Source organism: Pleurodeles waltl, chromosome 12 (genome assembly GCF_031143425.1).
Source record: "Pleurodeles waltl isolate 20211129_DDA chromosome 12, aPleWal1.hap1.20221129, whole genome shotgun sequence".
Classification (NCBI taxonomy): Eukaryota; Metazoa; Chordata; class Amphibia; order Caudata; family Salamandridae; genus Pleurodeles; species Pleurodeles waltl.
Genome location: NC_090451.1, coordinates 239,214,834 through 239,241,570, shown reverse-complemented (window position 1 = coordinate 239,241,570; position 26,737 = coordinate 239,214,834). Strand labels below are relative to the sequence as shown.

General features: G+C 48.7%; 1 protein-coding gene across 1 annotated transcript in view; it reads right to left on the bottom strand.

Moving 5' to 3' along the window:
• AP1G1 (adaptor related protein complex 1 subunit gamma 1) overlaps nucleotides 1-26,737 on the bottom strand; it is a 707,422-nt gene that overhangs the window by 166,109 nt on the left and 514,576 nt on the right. Inside the window, exon 16 of the mRNA XM_069217071.1 lies at nucleotides 1,664-1,791. Coding sequence (XP_069073172.1) covers nucleotides 1,664-1,791 — 128 coding nt within the window. The remainder of the gene's footprint in view (nucleotides 1-1,663; nucleotides 1,792-26,737) is intronic.

Genomic DNA, 26,737 nt, shown 5'->3' with positions numbered 1-26,737 from the left:
CAGCCGCACTAGTGCCGCCCGAGGTGACCTGTTGGTGTGTCCTTGGACCTTGCCCCATACTTATCCTAAGTCCAGAAGATTGGTCCTGTAAGTCCCTGTACTGTAACTGTATGCAGTGCTTGTTCTTCCTACATAGGATAACACTGCCCCATCTGAAAAATGCACCGTCAACTTTTGCAAACTCAAAAAATTAATAACTCGAAACATACTCACCTGATTACGATAATTATGGTATCTACATTTTTATTTTAAAGTACATGTTATTTTCATAAATTGGTGTTGGATTTCTTTATTGCGTGTGTATCTCACTTACTTGGTGTCTTGAATGGGTCCTCAGGAGGGGAAAAAAAAAAAATCATCTGGGGCTCAGGCTGTGCTGTGGACCAAATCTACTACCCCATCTGCAATCCTGAGCCACAGCTATTGTCTAGGCACGGGGTATTCTTGGATTGATGCCGAAAATCTATGGGTCTACCCTGAACAGTGCATATTAAATGGTACAACAGTGAATGGTGACTTTAAGGACAATAACACTGAGTGGCCAGATACCAGCATATGCCTCAACATCGATGAATGAATTGATGTAAAATGGGGTCTCTTAAATATTAAGATGGGTGTTGCACCTATCCTTGACAACAAACATGTGGGAGTTGCAACTGTCCTAAACATGGAAGGGTACAACGTTGAACTGGACCATCTGGAACACCACTAGCAGTGATGGCTTTTATGCTCACTAATCATCTTAGATCTTCTTCTCTGGTAGTTCTTCTGGAGCGCAAGGACAATGTCGTAGTGGAAGGGGCTCTTTCACTTGCACCCCCTTTTCGCACTCATGCTAGCACCTTTGCTCATGAGAGGTCTTCTGTATCTTAATAATGTTCTTCATATTTTCACACACAATTAATAATCTTCAGCAATAAGTGAAGAATGCAAACAGCACAGGCAATAGAGCTCAATAACAGCTTTGTTTTTAACTAAAGGAGAACAGAGGGTTCTTCCTAACCAATGAAAGAGCATGTGGGAAATTATTCTGAAAAATGTGCTGCAAAGCTCTGGCAACCTAGATTTTTCCCATATTTTTTTCTAAGACACTGAATGAAAGCAGTAAAATCAAAACGGCTGAGAGAAAATCATTCTCAGAAAAAGCAAGATAAGTTTTACAAGTTGCAAGTGCAGTGTTTTCCCAGCATTAACAGGCAGGCTGTCTGCATTGCCCTTTATTTTTTAAATGTTGTCTAGTTTTCTCTGGGCAGTGAGCGTTGTGGCTATACCGTTCATGACGTTTTGAGTACTTAAATGTTTTTTTTTTTTTTAACGAGATGGGGAAAAAAAAAAAAACACAAAAAAAAAAAACGTACACAACTTAGCCTGAGATCGCCTTTAAAGTGTGTACCAGCATTGAGGAACGTCAATTTCTTTCTAAAACAATTATATCGAAATAAATACAACTTAATTGTTCTAAGATCCTGCACAAATCTGGGAAAGTTTGACCATTTAGGACTAGTACTGAAGATTCTATGACTGAATTTAGGTAACCACAGACATGGCACAACTATGACAACACTCCGCTCAAATTTATAATTCTGATCCATTCATTGACTTCTAACTTGTTACTTTTAGAATTAGATCCCTCCTCGTGTAATTAGTTCTACGCTCCACTTACTTGACAGTGTTGTTGAATCTTGTGGAATTCTTCATAATGGCTGTTAGCGCATATCCTCGTGTAACAGGTGTTGACATATTGGATACAAGAACACTTTCCAATATATCCAGTACTTCATCCTCAGTCACCTACACAGATATGGACACAATGCAGCTATGAGCAGGAAGCAAGCCAAATTCAGTTTTTGTTAACATTAATTCTCACTGCATACTTGGCTACAAATTACATTCGCAAAAGGACTATGAGGGTTTGAAATGGGTCTACGTTTCCTTAATGCATTTCATTAGGCAGGGGGAATGAGCTCCACACTCCTCTTCAATAAATTTCACATTACATTTAAGTGGAGTTGCTTCTCCAGATTTCCACAGGCATTTAGATGGAAAGACATATTAGGCTCCAAAAGGCACATTCTTCTGTAGAAATGTTATTTCCAATGTCAAAACATACACGCCATTTGAAAAAGACAGTAAACGGTGAGGTCACTGATCTTTTGAGTTGTTTATGCTGGTGTTCTCGATTACAATCAACATTTTAAGACACAGGGGTTTGTCTTCCTCCTTTACATTATGTTACTTAGATGCAGAGAAATGGGGACCAAAATAGGTTTACTTGTGATGACTAGCTGGGGAATAAACCACGATTAATATAAAATCGGAGGAGTGAGGATGGGGATAAATTGGACGGGTGTGGATGCCATGAGAACTGTAAATGCATATGTGCTGAATGCACACGGTCACCACTGCTCCACACACCTGCTTAACAATAAACATTTATTTAGCCTTCTTTACAAGAATGAGGTGCCTTCCTCCGAGTTTAGGACCTATATTTTTTAAAAGATGAAAACAGGTTTAGTTAAGAAATAAGGCTTGGGTTTTCCTGGGATCAGCTAGGTTACGCTGTATTGTGGAATTGACCTGTGGCCTACCTGTATCATTTGATATCTCTACAGCGTAAAAATGCATGTTTGCTGGCTGAACCACAGCCATGGCCAATATAACAGATGTAAGACCTATCTAACTAGCAAGGATCCTATGTTGTACTGAAATGAAAATGTCACTTACCCAGTGTACATCTGTTCGTGGCATCAGTCGCAGTAGATTCGCATGTTCGGCAATAGCTCGCCATCTGGTGTTGGGCCGGAGAGTTACAAGTTGTTTTTCTTCGAAGAAGTCTTTCGAGTCACGGGACCGAGTGACTCCTCCTTTTGTCTCCATTGCGCATGGGCGTCGACTCCATCTTCGATTGTTTTTCCCCGCAGAGGGTGAGGTAGGAGTTGAATTGTAGTAATAGTGCCCATGCAATGGAGTGACTAAGTATGCACCTATTTAAGGTTGAGATGATACATATATAAATAATTGAAGGTAACTTCCAAACTGCTACAGGCTCCCGGGGAGGCGGGTGGGCACATGCGAATCTACTGCGACTGATGCCACGAACAGATGTACACTGGGTAAGTGACATTTTCAGTTCGATGGCATCTGTCGCTGTAGATACGCATGTTCTGCATAGACTAGTAAGCAGTTATCTCCCCAAAAGCGGTGGATCAGCCTGTAGGAGTGGAAGTAGTTTGAAATAATGTTCTTAATACGGCTTGACCTACTGTGGCTTGTTGTGCGGATAACACGTCTACACAGTAGTGCTTGGTGAATGTGTGAGGCGTAGACCATGTGGCTGCCTTACATATTTCTTGCATTGGGATGTTTCCTAGAAAGGCCATGGTAGCACCTTTCTTTCTGGTTGAGTGTGCCCTTGGTGTAATGGGCAGCTGTCGTTTAGCTTTAAGGTAGCAGATTTGGATGCATTTAACTATCCATCTGGCTATACCTTGTTTTGATATTGGGTTTCCTGCATGAGGTTTTTGAAATGCAATAAATAGTTGTTTAGTTTTTCTGATGTTTTTTGTTCTGTCAATGTAATACATCAATGCTCTTTTGACATCTAATGTATGTAGTGCCCTTTCAGCTACGGTATCTGGCTGTGGAAAGAACACTGGAAGTTCCACTGTTTGATTTAGATGGAACGGTGAAATAACCTTTGGCAAAAATTTAGGATTGGTCCTTAGGACGACCTTATTCTTGTGTAGTTGTATAAAAGGTTCCTGTATTGTAAACGCCTGAATCTCGCTTACTCTTCTTAGGGAAGTAATGGCGATGAGAAATGCCACCTTCCAGGTTAGGAACTGTATGTCGCAGGAGTGCATGGGTTCAAAAGGTGGACCCATAAGTCTAGTTAGGACAACATTTAGGTTCCATGAAGGAACAGGTGGTGTTCTTGGTGGTATAATTCTCCTAAGGCCCTCCATGAATGCTTTAATGACTGGTATCTTATATAGGGAAGTTGAATAGGTAGTCTGCAGGTATGCAGATATTGCTGCAAGGTGTATTTTAATGGAAGAGAAAGCCAGGTTAGATTTTTGTAAGTGAAGCAAGTAACCCACTACATGTTCTGGAGTTGTGTGTAATGGTTGTATTTGATTAATATGGCAGTAGCAAACAAACCTCTTCCATTTACTTGCATAGCAGTGCCTGGTGGATGGCCTTCTGGCTTGTTTTATGACTTCCATACATTCTTGGGTAAGTTGTAAGTGCCCGAATTCTAGGATTTCAGGAGCCAGATTGCTAGATTCAGCGATGCTGGATCTGGGTGTCTGATCTTTTGGTTGTGCTGTGTCAACAGATCTGGCCTGTTGGGCAATTTGATGCAGGGTACTACTGATAGGTCTAGTAGCGTTGTGTACCAGGGTTGCCTTGCCCAAGTTGGTGCTATCAATATGAGTTTGAGTTTGCTTTGACTGAGTTTGTTTACCAGGTAAGGAAGGAGAGGGAGAGGAGGAAAAGCGTAAGCAAATATCCCTGACCAGTTCATCCATAGGGCATTGCCTTGGGATTGTTCGTGTGGGTATCTGGATGCGAAGTTTTGGCATTTTGCGTTCTCCCTTGTCGCAAACAAGTCTATCTGAGGTGTTCCCCAGAGTTTGAAATAAGTGTTCAGAATTTGGGGGTGAATTTCCCATTCGTGGACCTGTTGGTGATCTCGAGAGAGATTGTCTGCGAGTTGATTTTGGATCCCTGGTATAAATTGTGCTATTAGGCGAATTTGGTTGTGAATTGCCCAACGCCAAATCTTTTGTGCTAGCAGGCTTAACTGCGTGGAGTGCGTCCCCCCCTGCTTGTTTAGATAATACATTGTTGTCATGTTGTCTGTTTTGACGAGAATGTATTTGTGAACTATTATTGGTTGGAAAGCTTTTAGTGCTTGAAAAACTGCTAGAAGTTCTAGGTGATTTATATGCAGTTTTGTTTGATGTACGTTCCATTGTCCTTGTATGCTGTGTTGATCGAGGTGTGCTCCCCACCCTGTCATGGAAGCATCTGTTGTTATTACGTATTGTGGCACTGGGTCTTGGAAAGGCCGCCCTTTGTTTAAATTTATGTTGTTCCACCATAGAAGCGAGAGGTAAGTTTGGCGGTCTATTAACACCAGATCTAGAAGGTGACCCTGTGCTTGTGACCATTGTGATGCTAGGCACTGTTGTAAGGGCCTCATGTGCAGTCTTGCGTTTGGGACAATGGCTATGCATGAAGACATCATGCCTAGGAGTTGTAGTACCATCTTTGCGTGTATCCTTTGTGTTGGATACATGCGTTGTATGATGGTGTTGAAATTTCGAATTCTTTGTGGACTTGGAGTGGCTACTCCTTTTGATGTGTCTATTATGGCTCCCAGGTATTGTTGTACCTTGCGCGGCAGAATTTTGGATTTTGTGAAATTGACGGTGAACACTAGTTTGAAGAGGGTTTGTATGATATGGTTTGTGTGATTTGAGCACTGTATTAACGAATGGGCCTTGATTAGCCAGTCGTCTAGATATGGGAACACATGTATTTGCTGCCTTCTTATGTGTGCAGCGACTACCGCTAGGCATTTGGTAAAGACTCTTGGTGCGGTTGTTAATCCGAAAGGCAGTACCTTGAATTGGTAATGTATTCCTTTGAATACAAACCTTAGGTATTTCCTGTGCGATGGGTGTATTGGTATATGGAAATAAGCATCCTTGAGGTCTAAAGTTGCCATGTAGTCGTGTAGTTTTAGCAATGGCAATACTTCTTGTAGTGTGACCATGTGAAAGTGGTCTGATTTGATGAAAGTGTTCACTACTCTGAGGTCTAGGATTGGTCTCAGCGTTTTGTCCTTCTTTGGTATCAGAAAGTACAGTGAGTAAACTCCTGTGTTTATTTGTGTGTTTGGCACTAATTCGATTGCATTCTTTTGCAATAGTGCCTGCACTTCTATCTCCAGGAGATTGGAATGGTGTGTTGTCAAATTTTGTGCTTTTGGTGGTATGTTTGGAGGGAATTGTAGAAATTCTATGCAATAACCATGTTGGATAATTGCTAGAACCCAAGTGTCTGTAGTGATTTCCTCCCATGCTTTGTAATAATGACTTATTCTTCCCCCCACTGGTGTTGTGTGGAGGGGGTGAGTGACATGTGAGTCACTGTTTAGTAGTAGGGGTTTTGGGGCTCTGAAATCTTCCTCTATTTCTAGGGAATTGCCCTCCTCTATATTGTCCCCGAAAACCTCCTCTATACTGTCCCTGGTAACTGGACGGTGTTGCTTGTGAGGTGCTGGCTTGTGTGCTTTGACCCCGAAACCCCCCTCGAAAGGGCGTTTTACGGAATGTGCTGTAATTCCCTCTGCTCTGCGTGGAGTAGAGTGCGCCCATGGCTTTGGCAGTGTCCGTATCTTTTTTGAGTTTCTCAATCGCTGTGTCCACTTCTGGACCGAACAGTTCTTTTTCATTAAAAGGCATATTGAGAACTGCTTGTTGAATCTCTGGTTTAAATCCAGACGTTCGGAGCCATGCATGCTTTCTGATAGTTACAGATGTATTAATTGTCCGTGCAGCTGTATCTGCAGCGTCCATGGAGGAGCGGATCTGGTTGTTGGAAATGGTCTGTCCCTCCTCAACCACTTGTTTTGCCCTATTTTGTAAGTCCTTGGGCAGATGTTCAATGAGATGTTGCATCTCGTCCCAGTGGGCTCTGTCATAGCGCGCAAGTAGTGCCTGGGAGTTCGCGATGCGCCACTGGTTTGCAGCTTGTGCTGCGACTCTTACCAGCTGCATCGAACTTGCGGCTTTCTTTATCTGGGGGTGGTGCATCTCCAGATGTGTGGGAATTGGCCCTTTTTCTAGCTGCTCCTACAACGACAGAGTCTGGTGGCAGCTGTGTAGTGATGAAAACCGGGTTTGTAGGAGGCGCCTTATACTTTTTTTCCACCCTTGGTGTGATTGCCCTACTTTTGACCGGCTCCTTAAAGATTTCTTTCGTGTGCCGGAGCATACCAGGGAGCATAGGCAGGCTTTGGTATGAGCTGTGGGTGGAGGAGAGTGTGTTGAATAAAAAATCATCCTCGACCTGTTCTGAGTGGAGGCTTACGTTGTGAAATTGTGCTGCTCTAGCCACCACTTGAGAATACGCGGTGCTGTCTTCTGGTGGAGATGGCTTCGTAGGGTATGCCTCCGGACTGTTATCTGACACTGGGGCGTCGTATAGGTCCCATGCGTCTTGATCTTGGTCACCCTGGCTCATGGTGGTGTGAGCTGGGGAATGTGAAGGAGTTTGTGCTGGTGAGACGTTAATCACAGGTGGAGGAGAGGGTGGTGGGGTAACTCTTTTCACCACTTTTGGTTGTGGTGTCTGTTCAGTCTGGAACTCCAACCTTCTCTTTCTCCTAATGGGGGGAAGGGTGCTTATTTTTCCTGTCCCCTGCTGTATGAAGATACGCTTTTGCGTATGGTCCACATCAGTTGCTTGTAGCTCTTCCTCAAACCTATGCTTTTGCATCTGGGAGGTTAGCGAGTGCTCTTCTGTATAAGAGCCTGAAGCTGGGTCGCTTGCAGTTTGTTTCGGCATCGAAACCCTGTCTGCGTGTTTTTTCGGCTCCGAGGTGACTTTTTTCTTTTTCGGGGCCGAAACCTCTCGGCGTCGATCTTCTTCGGTGCCGCTGTCTCGGCGTCGAGCCGTGTCCACACCGGTATCTCGGTGTCGAGGCTTGTCTCCAGCACTTTCTCGGTCCCGAGAAGGCTGCGTGCCGGTGTCTCGACCGGAGTCGGACGACCTCGGCGCTGTTTGGGCCTTTTTCGGTGCCGAAGGTCGGTCACCGAATTTATGGGTGGAGCCATGGCCGGATGGCAGTGGCGTCCCCTGGGCCTTGTAAATGTTTTTCTGTGTGGTTTGACGTCTTACTCACGGTTTGTGTATCGTCAAATCCTTCGGAGTCCGATTCTTGGATCGAGAAGGTACCTTCCTCTTCCTGCTCCTCGAACTCTTGGTGGGCTGTCGGCGCGGACGCCATCTGAAGTCTTCTGGCTCGACGGTCTCGGAGTGTCTTTCGGGACCGGAACGCACGACAGGCCTCACAGGTGTCTTCACTGTGCTCAGGTGACAGGCACAGGTTACAGACCAAGTGTTGGTCTGTATAGGGGTATTTATTGTGGCATTTGGGGCAGAAACGGAACGGGGTCCGTTCCATCGGCGTTCTTCAGCACGCGGTCGGGCCGACCAGGCCCCGACGGGGGATCGAAAAAACTACCCCGAAGGGCACCGGAGCTCTTCGATCTTCGATGCGGTGTGGAATCTAAGTACGCCGATCCCGAACGCAACAATACCGACGAAAATCTTCCGAAATTAGCTAATTTTCCGTTCCGAAACTCGGAGCGACAGGAACACGTCCGAACCCGATGGCGGAAAAAAAACAATCGAAGATGGAGTCGACGCCCATGCGCAATGGAGACAAAAGGAGGAGTCACTCGGTCCCGTGACTCGAAAGACTTCTTCGAAGAAAAACAACTTGTAACACTCCGGCCCAACACCAGATGGCGAGCTATTGCAGAACATGCGTATCTACAGCGACAGATGCCATCGAACGTTAAGGTTTTGGTTCTGAAAGTGGAAAAGCTCATTTTCTGTTCAGTATGATGTCAGTATTAATGGCACAGGGTATAGTGTACTACCACGGTACTACAGAAGTGAGGGAAATGAAAAGGACAACACAAAGAATTTGCTCAGAGAGATAAATGTATCTGAAGCATCTTCTTTATCTGTGGTAAACAAAAGTGTCAGTCAATTGCTGCTGCTATAAACCTAATATTTAGAAAAGCAAAATGAATCAATTATTCTCAACTAAAAACTACATCAACAGTACTGTTAGCATCGCCTCTATACGTCAAGGATATATGACTTTCAAAACCAGACTCCCAGAACACCTTTGCCTGGTGGAATACAGTTAATGGTTCTGGGGCACAATGTACATGTGCTGGGTCGATGTTATAGCCACAGTAAGTCCTTTTCTTGGGGTGGGGCAGTTAGTGGGAACTGGCAATATTCTGTATGGGTTTTATTTCCAGCTGGTGTTCCTGGGTAACCGAACAAATGCACTCCAACAGGATAATCAGGTCACTCCTTTACAACACTTAAATATGTCATGGTATGGGTGGCAAGCAGTTAACATTTACTCTAGAAGGGGTGGAAACGTAGAACATGACAGTGGGCTTGATATTTTAAATGGCACTATTTATACCTATATTACACTCACAACAAAGATCAGATTGTATCTGGGCGTGCCCAATTGGGGTGAATGAATGTTCAATGGGTTAATCTGTCTATTTATGTATGATTAGAATCTATGAGAACAATGGGTACCATCACTCATCATACGCCAGGGGCAGCAATGTAGATACCTATTACTCTCCCAAAGAATAAAATACCGCACCTGGGAAAGAATTTATACAAAACATAGGCAGTGTGATGACAAATACATGGAAATGCGCCATGATGTTATGAAGGCCCCAGCAAGTGTGCAAGAAGGATAAGTTACTTACCTGTAAATCCTAGTTCTCTTCCAGGGGTATCCTCATCAAAGTCATAAACATTGAATATTCCCGCCCTTGTGCGGGGACCCCGGAGCATATATAAAATATATACACATTATACATGTGTAACAAACAGTCATGCAGGCTATCATGTTAAAAACAGGCTAAAATGCTTTATTTCTATGAAGTTTTTTTTTTTTTTTTTTTTTTTTTTTTAAATACTACAATAGAGCATAAATAAGTACCCCAGCTCCTAAAACTAGGCTTGGGGAAGTAAGCAGTAGCAAACTCTAGTGAAAAAATAGAGAAAACTGCATTGAAAAACAATGAAGCATTCTTAGCCAATAGGCTGCATGTAGGTTAACACAGGAGAACCATAAAAACTTTGGCACTGTGCCTTTAAGACCCTGAGCACCTCCAGTATCCCACCATGCCTCAGGGGTGAAGGAAAGGTGACAGTTGGTTCACAGTTAGGTCAGTTCTTTTTACGGTGACAATTTGTATAATTGAATCAAAATACTGTCTGTCCTGCACTTCCAGTAGACGTGTGTCCGGGGAGGAGGGTGGGTTGTTTATGACTTTGATGAGGATACCCCTGGAAGAGAACTAGGATTTACAGGTAAGTAACTTATCCTTCTCTTCCAGGGGATCCTCATCAATAGTCATAAACATTGAATAGATTAGCAAGCCCATCCCTAAACCCAGCGGACTGTCCGATAGAAGTGCAGGAATAGACATGTCTTACGCAAATAAATTCCTTAGAGAGGCCTGCCCCACTTGGGCATCCGCTCTTGCATCTGAGTCTAAACAATAATGCCTTGTAAAAGTATGTACAGACTTCCATGTAGCAGCCTTACAAATCTCAGATATAGGAACATTGTTAAGGAGAGCAGCTGTAGCCGCTTTTCCCCTTGTGGAATGCGCTCTAGGCCGCGCTAGCAATTGTCTATTAGCTAGCTGGTAAGTATTAACAATACAAGAGACTATCCATCTTGATATTGTTCGCTTAGATGCTGCTTCTCCTGTCCTTAAATGACCATAGTTCACAAACAAGCGGTTAGAGTTTCTAATCGATTTTGTCTTGTCCAGATAAAATTTCAGCACTCTTTTCAAGTCTAATGAGTGCAATGCTTTCTCAGCCGGAGTTTCCGGATTGGGAAAGAACGTCGGTAAAGTTATGGTCTGATTAATATGGAATTCTGACACCACTTTCGGAAGGAAAGATGGGTGAGTTCGCAGAACTACTCTATTGTCATGAAAAACCGTGTACGGTTCTTTTGCAGACAAGGCCTGGATCTCACTGACCCTCCTCGCTGAAGTAATGGCCACCAGAAAAGCCGTTTTCCACGTAAGGTGTTGTAAGGAAGCCTTATGGATAGGCTCGAAAGGAGGGCCCATAAGTTTTGCTAGGACTATGTTCAGTTCCCACGGAGGAGAAGGCCTCCGAATTGGCGGAAAAACTTTCTTCAAACCTTCTAAGAAATCCTTGACTACAGGTTTCGTAAAGAAGGATTCCTGAGAAGGTGACTTGCGATAGGCAGTAATAGCAGACAAATGTACCTTAATAGATGATACCTGCAGACCGGATTTCGCTAGGTGAAGCAAATAGGACAGTATGACGTCCTCCTGCGCCCGTATGGGATTATGGCCTTGCTGACAGCACCATATGTAGAATCTCTTCCACTTAAAAGCGTAGGAACGCCGCGTGGAAGGCCGTTTGGACTCTTTCAAGATGTTCATGCACTCCTGCGAGAGTCCTAGGTGCCCATACTGCAGGAATTCAGGAGCCATGCTGTTAAGCTCAGAGAGGGTAGGTTGGGATGCAGAATCCTGCCCTCCATTCTGCTCAGAAGATCCGGTCTGCACGGCAGCCTCCTGTGAGGTTTTTCCGACAGGTTGAGGAGATCCGTGTACCAGAATTGTCGAGGCCATTGTGGCGCTATAAGAATCATTCTGGTCCTGGATCCGTAAAGTTTGCTGATCACTGCCGGAATGAGGGGAATCGGAGGAAAAGCGTAAAGAAATGTCCCTGACCAGTCGATCAACAGGGCATTCCCTCGAGATCCTGGACGGTAGAACCTGGATGCGAAGTCTGGGCATTTCCTGTTTACATCGTCTGCGAAGAGGTCCAGTTGAGGCCGACCCCATTGCGCGAAGATGTATTCTGCGACTTCGTCGTGCAGGACCCAATCGTGAACGTCCTCCAGGTGTCTGCTTAGAAAGTCTGCTTCTACGTTCTGCTGACCTGGCAGGTGAACTGCTGTGATTGACATTCCTCTGGCCAGGAGCCAATGCCATATCGCTTGGGACTCTCGTGAAAGGGGTAGGGATCTCGTTCCCCCTTGTTTGTTCAAGTAATACATCGTGGTTGTATTGTCCGTCTGTATCAATAGAGTTTTCCCCTGAATTAGCGGTGTGAAAGACTTGAGAGCCAGATGGACCGCTCTGAGTTCTAGCAGATTGATGTGGTACTGCTTCTCCTTGTCGGACCACAGACCCTGCGCTTGAAAAGGACCCAGATGAGCCCCCCATCCCTGAAGAGACGCATCCGTTACCAGAGTGTCGGATGGAAGTACCTGGTGAAACGGAGCGCCCACTGACAGGTGAGGTCTGTGCATCCACCATCTCAATGACTGCAGCGCTACCTCCGGTAGCCGCATTGTGTCTTCCCAGCGACCTGTTCTTTGGCTCCAATTGGTCTCCAATGCCTCTTGGAGGGGTCTCATGTGGAGTCTGGCATTTGGGACAATAAAGATGCACGATGCCATGGAGCCCAGTAGTGATGTCACCTGACGTGCCGTAGGTGCGCTGGCTCTCAACAGGTCCTGGCACTTCATGTTTATTGAGGACAGTCGTTCCTCCGAAGGATACACTTTTTGTAGTTCTGTGTTTATGATAGCTCCTAGGTAGTGAAGACTCTGCGTTGGAGTCAAGGTTGACTTCTGGTAATTGACCTGAAGACCTAGAGCTTCGCAAACTCCTAGTACAATGTCCCGATGGCTTCTCGCCTGCTCCGGAGAAGAAGCCTTTAGTAGCCAGTCGTCTAGGTATGGATATATGTATATCCTTTGTCTTCGTAGATGCGCCGCCACCACTGCCATACATTTCGAGAAAACTCTTGGAGCAGATTTCAGGCCAAAGGGTAGAACCCTGAACTGGTAATGCTGTAACGCTACTCGAAAGCGCAGGAATTTTCGATGCTTTGGAGCTATTGGGATGTGGAAATACGCATCCTGCAGGTCGATGGAGCACATCCAGTCTCCCTGATGCAGTTGAGGGAAAATTTGGTGAAGCGCTAGCATTCTGAACTTCTGCTTTCTTATGTATTTGTTCAGCAGTCTTAGATCCAGTATTGGCCTGAAAACGCCCTCTTGACCCTTCTTTGCTACTAGAAAGTAACGGGAGTAGACCCCCTTTCCTCTGTGGGCAGGTGGAACCCTTTCTATGGCATTCTTTCTTAGGAGGGCGAGAGCCTCCTTGCGTAGCAAGGTGAGATGATCCGGATTGTGTTTGGTTGGTGGCAAGTGCGGTGGAGGCTGCTTGAAAAGGAGAGAATAGCCATGTTCGACAATATTGAGCACCCATTTGTCTCTTGTGATAGAGTGCCACTCGTGAAGATGAGCAATAATACTTCCCCCCACCGGAGTGGTGTACAGTGTCGAGGGAAGCGAGACTTCATTGCTTAGTGGGTGCTTTTGGAGTGGACTGTTGAGGTCTACTTGACCCTCGCTCCCTTGTGTTTCTTCGCTGAAACAGAGGGCGTCCCTGACGTTGCTGAGACCTTTGCGACCAATGAGGGGTTTGAACCCTCTGTTGGAAAGGGCGTCTATCATACGGTCTGTACCTCCGCCTGAAATCTTTCCTTCTTTCGAGGCCTACCGCCTTCATGGTATCCACCTCGGTCTTCATGCGGGCCATCTCTTCGTCTGCATGGGCACCGAATAGAGAATTCCCGGCAAATGGGAGATTCAGGATACGTTGTTGTGCCTCCTGTTTCAAGCCAGTGAGCCTCAGCCAGGAAGATCTCCTCGCACAGATACCATGTGCGTACCCATGAGCCGCCAAATCCGCCCCATCCGCTGCCGCGCTGATAACTTGGTTAGATACCAGGCATCCTTCCTGTAGAATCTCTTGGAAATCTTGCCTGTCTTCTCTGGGCAGTTTTTCCGTAAATCTACTGAGGGAATCCCACAGAGAACGATCGTACCTGCCCAGGAGCGCAGACGCACTAGAGACCTTCATTGCTGAAGCCGCTGTCCCGCACATCTTTCTTCCCAGAGAGTCTAAATGCCTGCTCTCTTTATCCGGGGGTACTGTGGATGAAGATGCCACCGAGTGGGTCTTTCGGGCGGCAGCTATGATCACTGAGTCTGGTGGCGGATCCTTCCTAAGGAATAAAGGGTCTTGCTCTGGAGCCTTGTACTTTTTAAGAATCCGAGCCGGGGCAGACTTAAGCGAGGCTGGGGCCAGAAAAGTGTCCATGGTCGGCTGCAACAAACCAGGCACTAGAGGCAGCAACTTTTTCGACGCTGATCTCTGTTGTAGTGTCTCAAATATGATTGATGAGGAGGTAGATGGTTCTGGAACCTCTATATTGAGCTTCTGTGCTCCTCTTAGTAACACCTCGTTGAAAGTGGTTATGTCATCCACTGGTGAGACTCTAGCAGGTGGTGAATCTGTAAGAGTAGGTGAGTAACGCCTGACAGAAGAACCTGATGAAGACCAAGAGGGTGATCTTCTTGAGCGCGACCTGGATCTCCGTTGAGAGCGAGATCTGCTGCGGGACGCTGTAGCCGAGCGCCTAGTCCTCGCGGTCGGCTGTCGAGGAGCTGAACGAGCCCGTTCTGCCCCGGCTCTGTTGAGGCTCTCCAGCCATCTCGGAGATAGGTTGATGGGCGAGACATGCCCAGGAGATGCTCTTGACCGAGAAGAGTCGCTCGGTATGGAGACCACTGGAGACTGAGCCTTGTCTGGCGAGGGGCGATGTTCTGCTCCCTGTTGGACAGGTAGGACCTGCGTCGACGTCGATGGCTGTTTCGACGTCGAAGGACGCCCAGTCGGTTGGTCCTGCCTCGACGTTGATTGCCTCGACGTTGAGTGCCTTGACGTCGAACGGCGTTCCTTGGACCTCGACCTGCTCGCCGTCGTGTGCCTCGACGTGGAGCGATGGGAGGTTGACGGCGGATGTTTTCCGTGCCGTCGTGGAGATCTCGACGTCGTGTGTCCTGACGTCGGGGGGCGCACAGCCTTTGGCGGCGACCGGGCATGCCGGCGGTGGCTCGACGTCGATCGGCGGGCTGCCGTCGACGGAGACCTGCCCCTGCTCTGATGTTCCCTCGACGCCGTTCCCTTCGACGTCGGGTGTGTCGCCGTCGACGGCGATCTATGCCGGTGAGGCGGTGGTAGCGACGACGTCGACGGTGAACAAACAGGTATTTTCCTACCTGTCGACGTCGACCGGGCCATTCTCTCCTGAGAATGGCCTTCTGGATGCCTGGGGAGCGAGGAGGACGATGTTCTTTTCCTCTCCTGAAGCCCATGAAGTCGGATCTTCTCTCTGTCTTTCAGAGTCCTCCTAGACATGTTCTTACAGTACTGACAAGTGTCAGGGCAGTGACTCTGAGGCAGGCACACTATGCACAGAGAGTGGGGATCTGACTGGGCCTTCTTCTTCCCACAAGCAGGGCATTTGACAAAAAGAGAAGGCATTTTTCTGTCAGAAAAAACCTTCCCAGCTCAGACAAAGATGTTATTTGTCGAGTGAAAAGTGAAAAAACGCTTTTTTAAAGAATTTTTTCTGAGGAAAACTCAGAAAAACTGAGAGCTCAATGCTCCAGGATCCTCTCAGAAGGAGCCGGAAAAAAGAACTGACCTAACTGTGAACCAACTGTCACCTTTCCTTCACCCCTGAGGCATGGTGGGATACTGGAGGTGCTCAGGGTCTTAAAGGCACAGTGCCAAAGTTTTTATGGTTCTCCTGTGTTAACCTACATGCAGCCTATTGGCTAAGAATGCTTCATTGTTTTTCAATGCAGTTTTCTCTATTTTTTCACTAGAGTTTGCTACTGCTTACTTCCCCAAGCCTAGTTTTAGGAGCTGGGGTACTTATTTATGCTCTATTGTAGTATTTAAAAAAATAAAAAAAAAAATAAAAAAAACTTCATAGAAATAAAGCATTTTAGCCTGTTTTTAACATGATAGCCTGCATGACTGTTTGTTACACATGTATAATGTGTATATATTTTATATATGCTCCGGGGTCCCCGCACAAGGGCGGGAATATTCAATGTTTATGACTATTGATGAGGATCCCCTGGAAGAGAATCACTGTGCATGCGCACATAAGCACATGATGCAGCAGAATTATTATTATTTTTTTTAAATGGTAAAGAACAAGTTACTTACCTTCGGTAACAAATGATCTGGTAGAGACTATCTAGCTGCAGATTCCTTACCTTAGAATTACCTGGCGTCAGCTTCGAATCCGGAATTTGTCTGCTGAGTAGTACCCTGCGCGCACCGTTGTTCGGATCCGCGTGCGTCGCTCAGCTCCGCGTGGCGTCGTCAGCGTCGCTGGAGATGTCTGACACATCAGGGTCTTCTATATAGGCACCACCCTGGCACGCGTACGTCAGTTCTTTTCCACAACTTCCCACTCCATAAGCGCAGAGTCATGGAAGAACCAACAAACATTTTAATTTTACACTTGATTGTTTGAGGAAAAAGACATGCCCTTAAAGGCAAAAATATAAAACCATTATATATTGGGAGGCTTGGGTGGGTGTAAGGAATCTGCAGCTAGATAGAGTCTCTACCAGATAATTTGTTACCGAAATTAAGTAACTTGTTCATCTGATAGACTTCTAGCTACAGATTCCTTCCCTTAGAATAGATACCCAAGCTATAACTCCGGGTGGTGGGTCACGCGGATATATTTCACACCATGAAGTCCTACAGGACTGAGCGGGCAAAATGCCTCTCTCTCCTCACCTGGCTATCCAGGCAGTAGTGTCTGGCAAACGTGTGCAAGGAAGCCCACGTTGCTGCTTGGCAGATGTCAAGTACCGGCGTGCCACGAGCTAACGCAGTGGTAGCAGCTTTTTCTCTGGTAGAGTGAGCCCTGAAGCCCTCTGGAGGCTGCTTCTTGGCCAAAATGTAGCAAATCTTTATACAGAGAACGATCCAGCACGAAATGGATGGTTTCTGTACTGCCAGACCCTTCTTTGCACCAACGTATCCCACTAAGAGTTGGTCGTCCACCCGGATCTCTTTTGTGCGGTCAGGGTAGAATGATAACACTCTTTTTGGGTCCAGCTGATTGAGACGCTCCTCTTCTTTAGAGGGATGCGGTGGCGCATAGAAGGTGGGCAGGGTGATATTTTGACCCAAATGGAAAGGGGTCACCACCTTGGGGAGGACAGAGACACGAGTTCCGAGGACTACTTTATCAGGATAGATTGTGAGATACGGCGGTTTGGATGATAAAGCCTGCTCACTCACTCTCCTGGCAGATGTAATTGCCACCGAAAAGGCTGTTTTGATAGTGAGCAGCCGGAGAGGAAAGTTATGTAAAGGCTCAAAAGGAGCACACATTAGAAAAGTAAGTACAAGATTAAGATCCCACTGGGGCATGACAAAAAGCACAGGTGGAAACATATGCACGAGCCCTTTTAAGAATCTCTGTACAACGGGAGACTTGAATAAAGATGGTTGGTCGGGCAAGCATAGAAAAGCCGATAAGGCGGCAAGATATCCCTTAAGAGTCCCTAAAGAGAAATCCTGTCAGGGGAGTGATAGAAAAAACAAAAGGACATTAGACAGAGAAGAAAGAGGATCAATAGACCTCTCTGTACAATATGAAACAAAACGTTTCCACCAGCAGGTGTAAATCGACTTAGTAGAGGGAGGCCTGGCTGGCAGAATGACATCACAGACTTCGGGAGGGAGGTCATAAACCAACCGTCGCAGCTTAACCTCCACGTATGAAGCTGCAAAGTTGACAGGTTCAGATGGAGAACCTTCCCCTGCTGCTGCGACAGAATATCCTCCCGAAGAGGCAACCTGATTAGAGGACTGATGCTCATCTTGAGAAGCTCTGGATACCAGACTCTCTGTGCCCAATCCGGAGCCACTAGGATTACTTGGGCCCGGCCTTTCGTGATTTTCTTGAGAACTCTGGGCAGAAGTGATATTGGCAGAAGGGCATACAGGAGGCCTGAACTACACTCGCGGCGAAAAGCGTCACCTAACGATAGCCCCCTTGGAAACTCCAATGCGCGAAACTGCTTACACTGCGCGTACTCTACGGAGGCGAACAGATCTAACCAAGGCTCTCCCCACTGCTGAAAGTGTCCTTGCGCCACCTTCGGATGGAGATACCATTTGTGATCCGCTAAGCATCGTCGGCTGAGTTCGTCCGCCCTGGCGTTCAGAGAACCTGCCAGGTGTTGAACCACTAGGGATATGCCCTGCTTTTCCAGCCATGTCTAGAGACAGAGCCTCTTGACAAAAGGTCCACGACCCCACACCGCCCTGCTTGTTGCAGTACCACATTGCGGTAGTGTTGTCCGTGAACACCTGCACTTCCTTCCCTTTCACAACAGGAAGAAATGCTTTTAATGCTAGCCTGATCACCCGAAGCTCCAACAAGTTGATATGAAGCCCGGATACCGCCTGAGACTAGCAACCCCTGATCACCACCTCTCCAAGATGGCCGCCCCATCCCAGAAGTGATGCATCTGTCACTACTGTGAGATCTGGTTGGGGAAGGGAGAGGAGTCTGCCTTTGTCCCAATCGCAGTTCACTAACCCCCACTGCAGATCCTTTGCAGTTCCCGGTGAGATCTGAACCACGTAGGTAAGATTTCCCTGATGCTGTGCCCATTGGAACTTCAGGTCCCACTGCAGAGCCCTCATATGCCATCCGGCATGGTTGACACATAGGATACAGGAAACATGAGTCCTAAAAGTCTGTCTCACCGAAATCCAGGATAGAGGCCGAAACATTGGTATCATAACCTGAATATTCTGGACTCGCTGCTCAGGAGGATAGGCACAATACTGCACTGTGTCCAGAACAGCTCAGATGTAAGTGAGCTTCTGAGAGGGAGTCAGGTGTGACTTCAGCACATTTATAGTGAACCCCAGCGAATGCAGGAGGTCTGCTGTCGTCTGGAGATGAGGGATAAGAGCCTGGGGTGTCGGAGCCTTCAACAGCCAATCGTCTATGCAGAGGAAGACTGAAATCCATAACCTGCGCAGATGAGCTGCCACCACTGCCATCACTTTGGTGAACACCTGAGGGGCACTGGTGAGACCGAAGGGAAGCACAGTAAACTGAAAGTGCTCGTGGCCCACCTTGAACCGCAAGTAATGCCTGTGGGCGGGCAGGATGGGGATATGAAAATATGCATCCTGCAAGTCCAACTCTACCAACCAATCTCCTTGGTCTAGGGCAGACAAGACCTGAGTAAGAGTGAGCATCTTGAATTTCTCCTTCTTGAGGAAGAGATCAACATCCCTTAAATCCAGGATAGGGTGAAAGCCCTTGTTCTTCTTGGGAATCAGAAAGTGGCATGAATAACAACCACTGCCTACTTCTGACATCGGGACTCTTTCTATAGCTCCCTTGGCCAAGAGAGCCGTAACTTCCTCGTGGAGCAAAACTAAATGGTCCTCCATCAGCCGTTCTTTTATGGGAGAGATAGAAGGCGGGAAAGACTGGAAGGGGAGGGAGTAGCCCTTCCGTATGATCTGCAAGACCCCTTTGTCGGTTGTGATGGAATGCCAGTGAGGGAGATGAAATTGAATCCTCCCTCCATCTGGACAGACATGGTCTTGCAGAACCACACTAGGAGGGCTTGGGCGCAGTGGAGGGGGGCTGTGTGGTGGCCGATCGCTGGCCAGACCCTCTGGGTCTGACGGTACCACGACCACGTCCTCTCCCAGGATGTTTTGAAGCCTGAGGACAGTGGCTGAATTGTGGCTGGCGTGGTACCGCACCCCTTCCGAGCCTCGAAAGGGACGGAAGACAGACTGCTGTCGAGCTGCTGCTGAGAGGCCCAAGGATCTAGCCGTAGCTCGAGAATCCTTGAACCTCTCAAGCGTGGAGTCTGCCTTCTCACCTAAAAAGGCAAGAGCCATCAAACTCCACTGGACATCCCCTGAGAAGCCAGTCGAACGTAGCCAGGCATGGCGACGTATGGCCACTGTCGACGCAATTGCTCTACCCAGTGAGTCGGTCGTGTCCAATCCACACCTGATTGTAAACTTGGCTGCATCTCTCTCATCCTTGACAGCCTGCGGGGTAGTGTCCTGTACACCCTCCAGGACCTGGGGCAGCACCTGTGCCACTGTATCCCATAAAGTATGGGAAAAATGGTCCAATAGGCAAGAGGTGTTTACTGACCTCAATGCCAGGCTGGAGGAAGAAAACATCTTCCTCCCAAGTTGGTCCAGCCTCTTGGATTCCCTATCGCGGGGAGCGGATGGGAAGGCACCACGGGAAATGGAGGCTTAGACCACCAAGCCCTCCGGGGTGGGGTGTTGGGTAAGGAAACTAGGGTCGTTTGGAGCAGGTCTATAGCGGCGGACGACTGTCCTATTCACAGGTGCCCCTGTGCTGGGTTTGGACCATGTTCCCAGAAGGACGTCTGTTAGGCCCTCATTGAAGGGCAACACCAGCTCTGATGTAGTCACCCCCGGCTGAAGCACCTCTGTCAGGAGATTCGTCCTGACTGGCACTGTGGGCAAGTCTAGGTCCAAGACCTCAGCTGCCCTACGCACCACCATAGCATAAGAAGCTCCCTCCTCCATAGCCACATTAGGAGGATAGAGCATGCCAGTATCTGAAGACGTGTCCAGTCCACTGGCTTCCTCTAGATCATCATACCAGTCGTGATCTTGCTCCAACTCACACTCCAAGGGGTTCTCAGACCCCTCCCACTCCTCTCCTGTGCCTGGCTGTTCAAAATAAGGCTCAGGCAATGATCTGGGCCTAATGGGTGCCGTCTGAGTCGGCGTCATACGACATTGCTCCGGATCATTCGGAATGAGGATGGGGCTACTACCAGTAGGCGCCGGTGGTGGAGGAAGCGTTGATGTCGGACTCAGCGCTTGAGGAGGTCAACTGTGTGTGACCAGCGCCAGTCCGGATCTGCTATCAGATCCTGGGGTCCCCAACGGCACCAAGGCCAATCCCGCCGATGTCTAATCCGATGGGGCCCCCTGCCCAAAGACCCACCCGAGGGTGAAGCCCGCTCAAGAAGAGTCGCTCTGGTCCCCGGAAAAGGGGGAAGAAGCGGAGTTGGCCCTGGTGACAACTCTGCAGAACCGCACTTGGATCGTCGACGTTCCCTAGACACCTTGTCGGCTGACGGACGTGGCAAAGTTGAGGTCCGCTTGGACGACGACTTCTTGTGCCTCTTACCTGAATGATTGGATGACCTTAAATGTAAGGAAGAGGACTTGGGGCTCCGGGGGCGGTGCGGCGACCTCCTCCTTCTGCGGGACCGTGACCTCCTCGGAGTCGTGCTAACTAAAGGCGGCTGTCTAGCTTTCTAGAAAGTTTGAGGGATCTCTCCCTCAAGGCCTTCAGAGCCATGGCCCGACAGTCGGAATACAAAGTCGAGTCTTGATCCTTCTCCAAACACTGTGTGGATCCGTAACCAACATGGGGCGATGACTTGCACCACACGGTTTGAATCCAGTCTTTCTAGAAGACATGTTCAAACAATCAAGGCGAAAAACCTCGACAACCGTCATAGAAAAAGGGCAGCTCTTTCAGGATCTGCCCTTAACCGGCGCGGAGTGAAAAGAACTGACGTACGCGCACCAGGGTGGTGCCTATATAGAGGACCATGATGTCACAGACTGCTCCGACGACACTGACGATGCCACTCTGAGCCGGACGACACACGTGGATCCGAATGACGCCACCCGATGGTGCGCGCAACTGCTCAGCAGAAATATTCCAGATTCGAAGCGAACGCCAGGGAATTCTAAGGTAAGGAATCTGCAGCTAGAAGTCTCTATCAGATTTTAAAAAATTAATGAGTCACCATGTACCTAGTGTTTCGAAAGACTTCTTTGAAAAACTTGCAAAAGTATGTAGAGCATGTGTACCTACGGCAACAAATGCTACAAATACTTTTCTCATTAAGCTCTAAGTATCGCTGAATATACAAATTCAGTAGTGTACAAAAACCAAAACTTTAGGAGTGTCACACGAAGGGAATCAAACCCTACCACATACACCAGAGACAGGAGCACATTCCTTTAAGTTAATTGGTCACTGGTCAAGCAACAGCCATCAACTTCCATTAGCAGGGCACAATCTTTGCTGCAAATAGTGACTAGTGTTTGACTTATAAAAATGCCCTGCATATTCACAAATCAAACAGTTGTTTAAAACCATTTTTTCTCATTACATTGGTCTTGCGTGTTCAAATGTAGTGTTATGCTGCTTTGCCTGCCAGTGGCATTTTTGCACTACACACAATTATTAATCTTTGCATATTGGAGGGTAAATCGAATGAGAAAGACTATGAAATTCTGCCTCTAATAATGCACACTGATGGTCTTCAAACGGAGTGTTTCAAGTGTCAACATTTACTAACAGAGCAGTGGGTCCCAACCTTTTGAATTCTGTGGACCCCTACTTAATCATTACTGGAACCTGGGGACCCCCCCACCGAATCATTACTAGAATCCGGGGACCCTCACTGAATCATTACTGGGAGCCGGGGACCCAGACCTAAACATTGTTGATGATTTGAACTGCAAAACAACACACACAAAAATACAGAAACAAGCCGCAAAACAATACACAAAAAATGCAGAAACAAGTGTCGTCGGCGTAGGAGGTGATGATGATGTCGTGCTTGCGTACGATGTCTGCGAGGGGGCTCATGTAGACATTGAAGAGTGTCGGGCTGAGTGATGAGCCTTGAGGTACGCCGCAGATGATCTCGGTGGGGTCTGAGCGAAACGGAGGGAGGTAGACTCTTTGGGATCGGTTTGAGAGGAAGGAGGCGATCCAGTCCAGGACCTGGCCTTGGATCCGGTGGAGCGGAGGCGGGTGATTAGGGTGCGGTGACAGACGGTGTCGAAGGCAGCCGAGAGGTCGAGGAGGATGAGGGCGACTGTTTCACCGTTGTCCATCAGGGTTCTGATGTCGTCTGTGACTGAGATAAGGGCGGTTTCAGTGCTGTGGTTGGTTCGGAATCCGGTTTGTGAAGGGTCGAGCAGGTTGTTGTCTTCCAGGAAGGTGGTCAGCTGTTTGTTGACGGCCTTCTCTATTACCTTGGCGGGGAAGGGGAGGAGCGAGATGGGGCGGAAGTTTTTCAGGTGACTCGGGTCAGCCGTAGGTTTCTTTAGTAGTGCGTTGACTTCGGCGTGTTTCCAGCATTCGGGGAAGGTAGCAGAAGAAAAAGAGGAGTTGATGACGGCCTGGAGGTGCGGGGCGATGATGTCGTCTGCTTTATTGAAGATGAAGTGAGGGAAGGGGTCCGATGGAGCGCTGGAGTGGATCGAGTTCATGGTGGTTTCGGTTTCTTCGGTGTTGATGTGGGTCCAGTCGTTGAGGGTGATGGTCTGAGGTGTGGGTTCGGTGATGCTTGGTTGGGTCTGGTGTCCGAAGCGGTCGTGGAGGTCGCTGATCTTGCGATGGAAGAAGGTGGCAAGGGAGTTGCACAGATCTTGTGACGGCGTTGGCGTTGGGGTTGGAGAACCCCTTGATGCTAAAAAGTTCTCTGCTGTTGTGGCTGTTTTTGTCCAGTCTGTTGGTAAAAAAAGTTCCTTTTGGCAGCGCGGATCAGGTGGTGGTGTTCGCGGGTAGCGTTCTTGAGGGCGGTCATGTTGTCAGCGGTGTGGTCCTTGCGCCAGGCCTTCTCGAGGGCGCGACAAGTTTTCTTCGATTCTTTGAGGGTGTCAGAGAACCAGAGAGGTTTTTTGGTGTTGGCCTGTCAATGCGTGCGTTTGAGGGGAGCAAGGTTGTCTGCGCAGTTGGAGATCCAGTTCGTGAGGCTGAGGGCTGCGTCGTTGGGGTCGGTGGTGAGGGTGGGTTGGTTGGCGGCGAGTGCGGAGAAGAGTTGCTCTTCGGGGATTTTGTTCCACTGTCGACGAGGGATGGGTTGAGTGCGGAGGTGGCGGGTCTCGCGTCGGAATGTGAAATGTACACAGCTGTGGTCGGTCCAGTGTAGAGCGGAGGTGTGGCTGAAGAAGACGTGTTTGCTGGCGGAGAAGATAGGGTCAAGCGTGTGTCCGGCGATGTGGGTGGCGGTGTTCACCAGTTGCTTGAGGCCGAGGTTGTCGAGCAGGGAGGTGGTGTTGGGGTCGTTGTTTTGTTCCAGATGGAAGTTGAGGTCGCCTAGGAGGATGTAGTCCGGCGAGGGCGTGCGGGGAGATGAAGTCGGCGATGGCATCGCTGAAAGGGGCGCGCGGTCCGGGAGGGATCCTCTGAGGGTGGTCCTTGGGTCGGTGCGAATCTGAAAATGCAGGTGTTCAGCGGCGAGAGGGGTGTCTTCGGTGGAGGTGGCGACGCTGATGGAGCCTTTGAAGACGATGGCGATACCTCCTCCTACTTGGTTGGTGCGGTCTTTTCTGGAGATCTTGTAGCCTTCGGGGAAGGCGGTGGCGATGTCTGGAGCAGAGGAGGCGTTCATCCAGGTCTCCGTGATGAAGGCGCCGTCCGGTGCTGTGGAGTCCAGGAGGTCCCAGAGTTCAACGGCGTGCTTGTGGACAGAGCGAGCGTTGACCAGGATGCACTTGAGGTGGTTGATGGCGCGTGGGCTTGTGGTCGTGGTAGTTGCTTGGTGGAAGATGCGTTTGCAGGAGTTGCAGGCAAAGGGTCCATGGGTGAGCTTGGAAGCAGGTTTTGGAGCGCCCTGGGTTGAGGGCGTGGAGGGTGGTGGGGTCGTAGCGGATCAGCGGGGCTTGGGAGAGCTGGGGACCAAGGGTCGTGGCGCTGGGCGTGGGCCAGGCACGGACGGGCGCAGACGCCATATGAGGTTGGGGGGGGGGGGGGGCGAATGGGAGCTGGGGGCGTACAGGAGGTCACGGCGGGAAAGCGCGAGGGAGGGGGGGGGACAGGTAGAGTGAGAAGAGCTGGGGGGAGGGGGGTTTAAGGGTGGAGGTGGGTGAGTGTTAGGAGGTTTAGGAGATTAGGGAGAGAGATAGGAGTAGTGTTGTGAAGATAGGGGAGGGGGGGTTGTAGAGGTGGGGGAGGGTGAGAGGTAGAGTGAGAGGATAGGAAGATAGGTAACAGAGGGGGTGGCGGGAAGGGGGGGAGAGGTAGAGAAATAGATAGAGAAAATAGATAGATAGAGAAATAGATAGTTTGAGAAATAGATAGAGAGATAGGTAGATAGGAGGAGTGAGGGAGTGAGGGAGTTAGATAGTGAGATAGAGAGATAGAGAGATAGGTAGATAGGAGGAGTGAGGGAGGTAGATAGGGGTGATAGAGAGGGGGAGGCGAGTGAGGGAGGGGAATGAGGCAGGAGGGCAGGCGCGGGGAGAAGACGACGGAGGAGACAGAAGAACAGAAGACCGGAAGACCGGAAGACCGGAAGACCGGAAGACCGGAAGACCAGAAGACCAGAAGACCAGAAGACCAGAAGACCAGAAGACCAGAAGACCAGAAGACCAGAAGACCAGAAGACCAGAAGACCAGAAGACCAGAAGACCAGAAGAACAGGAGACCGGAAGAACAGGAGACCGGAAGAACAGGAGACCGGAAGAACAGGAGACCGGAAGAACAGGAGACCGGAAGAACAGGAGACCGGAAGAACAGGAGACCGGAAGAACAGGAGACCGGAAGAACAGGAGACCGGAAGAACAGGAGACCGGAAGAACAGGAGAGCAGAAGATCACCGGAAGAACAGGAGAGCAGAAGATCACAGAATCACAGAAGAGCAGAAGATCACAGAAGAGCAGAAGATCACAGGAGAGCAGAAGATCACAGGAGAGCAGAAGATCACAGGAGAGCAGAAGAGCAGAAGATCACAGAAGAGCAGAAGATCGCAGAAGATCACAGAAGAGCAGAAGATCACAGAAGAGCAGAAGATCACAGAAGAGCAGAAGATCACAGAAGAGCAGAAGATCACAGAAGAGCAGAAGATCACAGAAGAGCAGAAGATCACAGAAGAGCAGAAGATCACAGAAGAGCAGAAGATCACAGAAGAGCAGAAGATCACAGAAGAGCAGAAGATCACAGAAGAGCAGAAGATCACAGAAGAAGATACGGAAGACGAAGAACAGAAGGCAGAAGACAGGCAGAAGACCACAGAAGAAGATGAAGAAAAAGAGAGGCGACAGGAGAGGCAGAGAAGTACACAGAAGAAGAGAGAAGACGGGGAAAAGAAGAGTACAGAAGAAGATTACAGAAGAGGAGCGAGGAGGAAGAACAGAGAAGAAGAAAAGAAGAAAAGAAGCAGGAGAGAGTGTGAGTAGCGCAGGGCAGGGCGAGGGGCTGGGAGGTACTTACTGTGAGGTGGGTCTCAGGAACTCAGGAACCTGGAGGAGCTGGAGGAGCTGCAGCAGCAGGGGGAGCGAACTACCCTTGGGTCAAGGGTCGCTACCACGGTCACGCAGCGGCCGGCATATGAGGTAGGAGGGGGGGGGAGGGGTCAGCTGGGGGCGAATGGGAGCTGGGGGGCGGGGGCGTGCAGGAGGTCGCGGTGGGAAAGTGCGAGGGAGGGTGGGGACAGGTAGAGTGAGAAGAGCTGGGGAGGGGGGTTTTAGGGTGGAGGGGGGGTGAGTGTTAGGAGGTTTAGGAGATTAGGGAGAGAGATAGGAGTAGGGTTGTGAAGATAGGGGAGGGGGGTTGTAGAGGTGGGTGAGAGGATAGGAAGATAGGTAATAGAGGGGTTGGCGGGAAGGGGGGAGAGAGAGAAATAGATAGAGAAAATAGATAGAGAAATAGATAGATAGAGAAATAGATAGATAGGAGGAGGTGGAGAGTGAGGGAGTTAGATAGTGAGATAGAGAGATAGAGAGATAGTTAGATAGGAGGAGTGAGGGAGGTAGATAGCGAACGTGGTAGATAGGGGTGATAGAGAGGGGGAGGCAAGTGAGGGAGGGGGATGAGGCAGGAGCAGGATGGCAGGCGCGGGGAGAAGAAGACGGAGGAGGCAGAAGAGCCGAAGACAGAAGATAGAAGACAGGAGAACAGGAGAATAGAAGATCACAGAAGAGCAGAA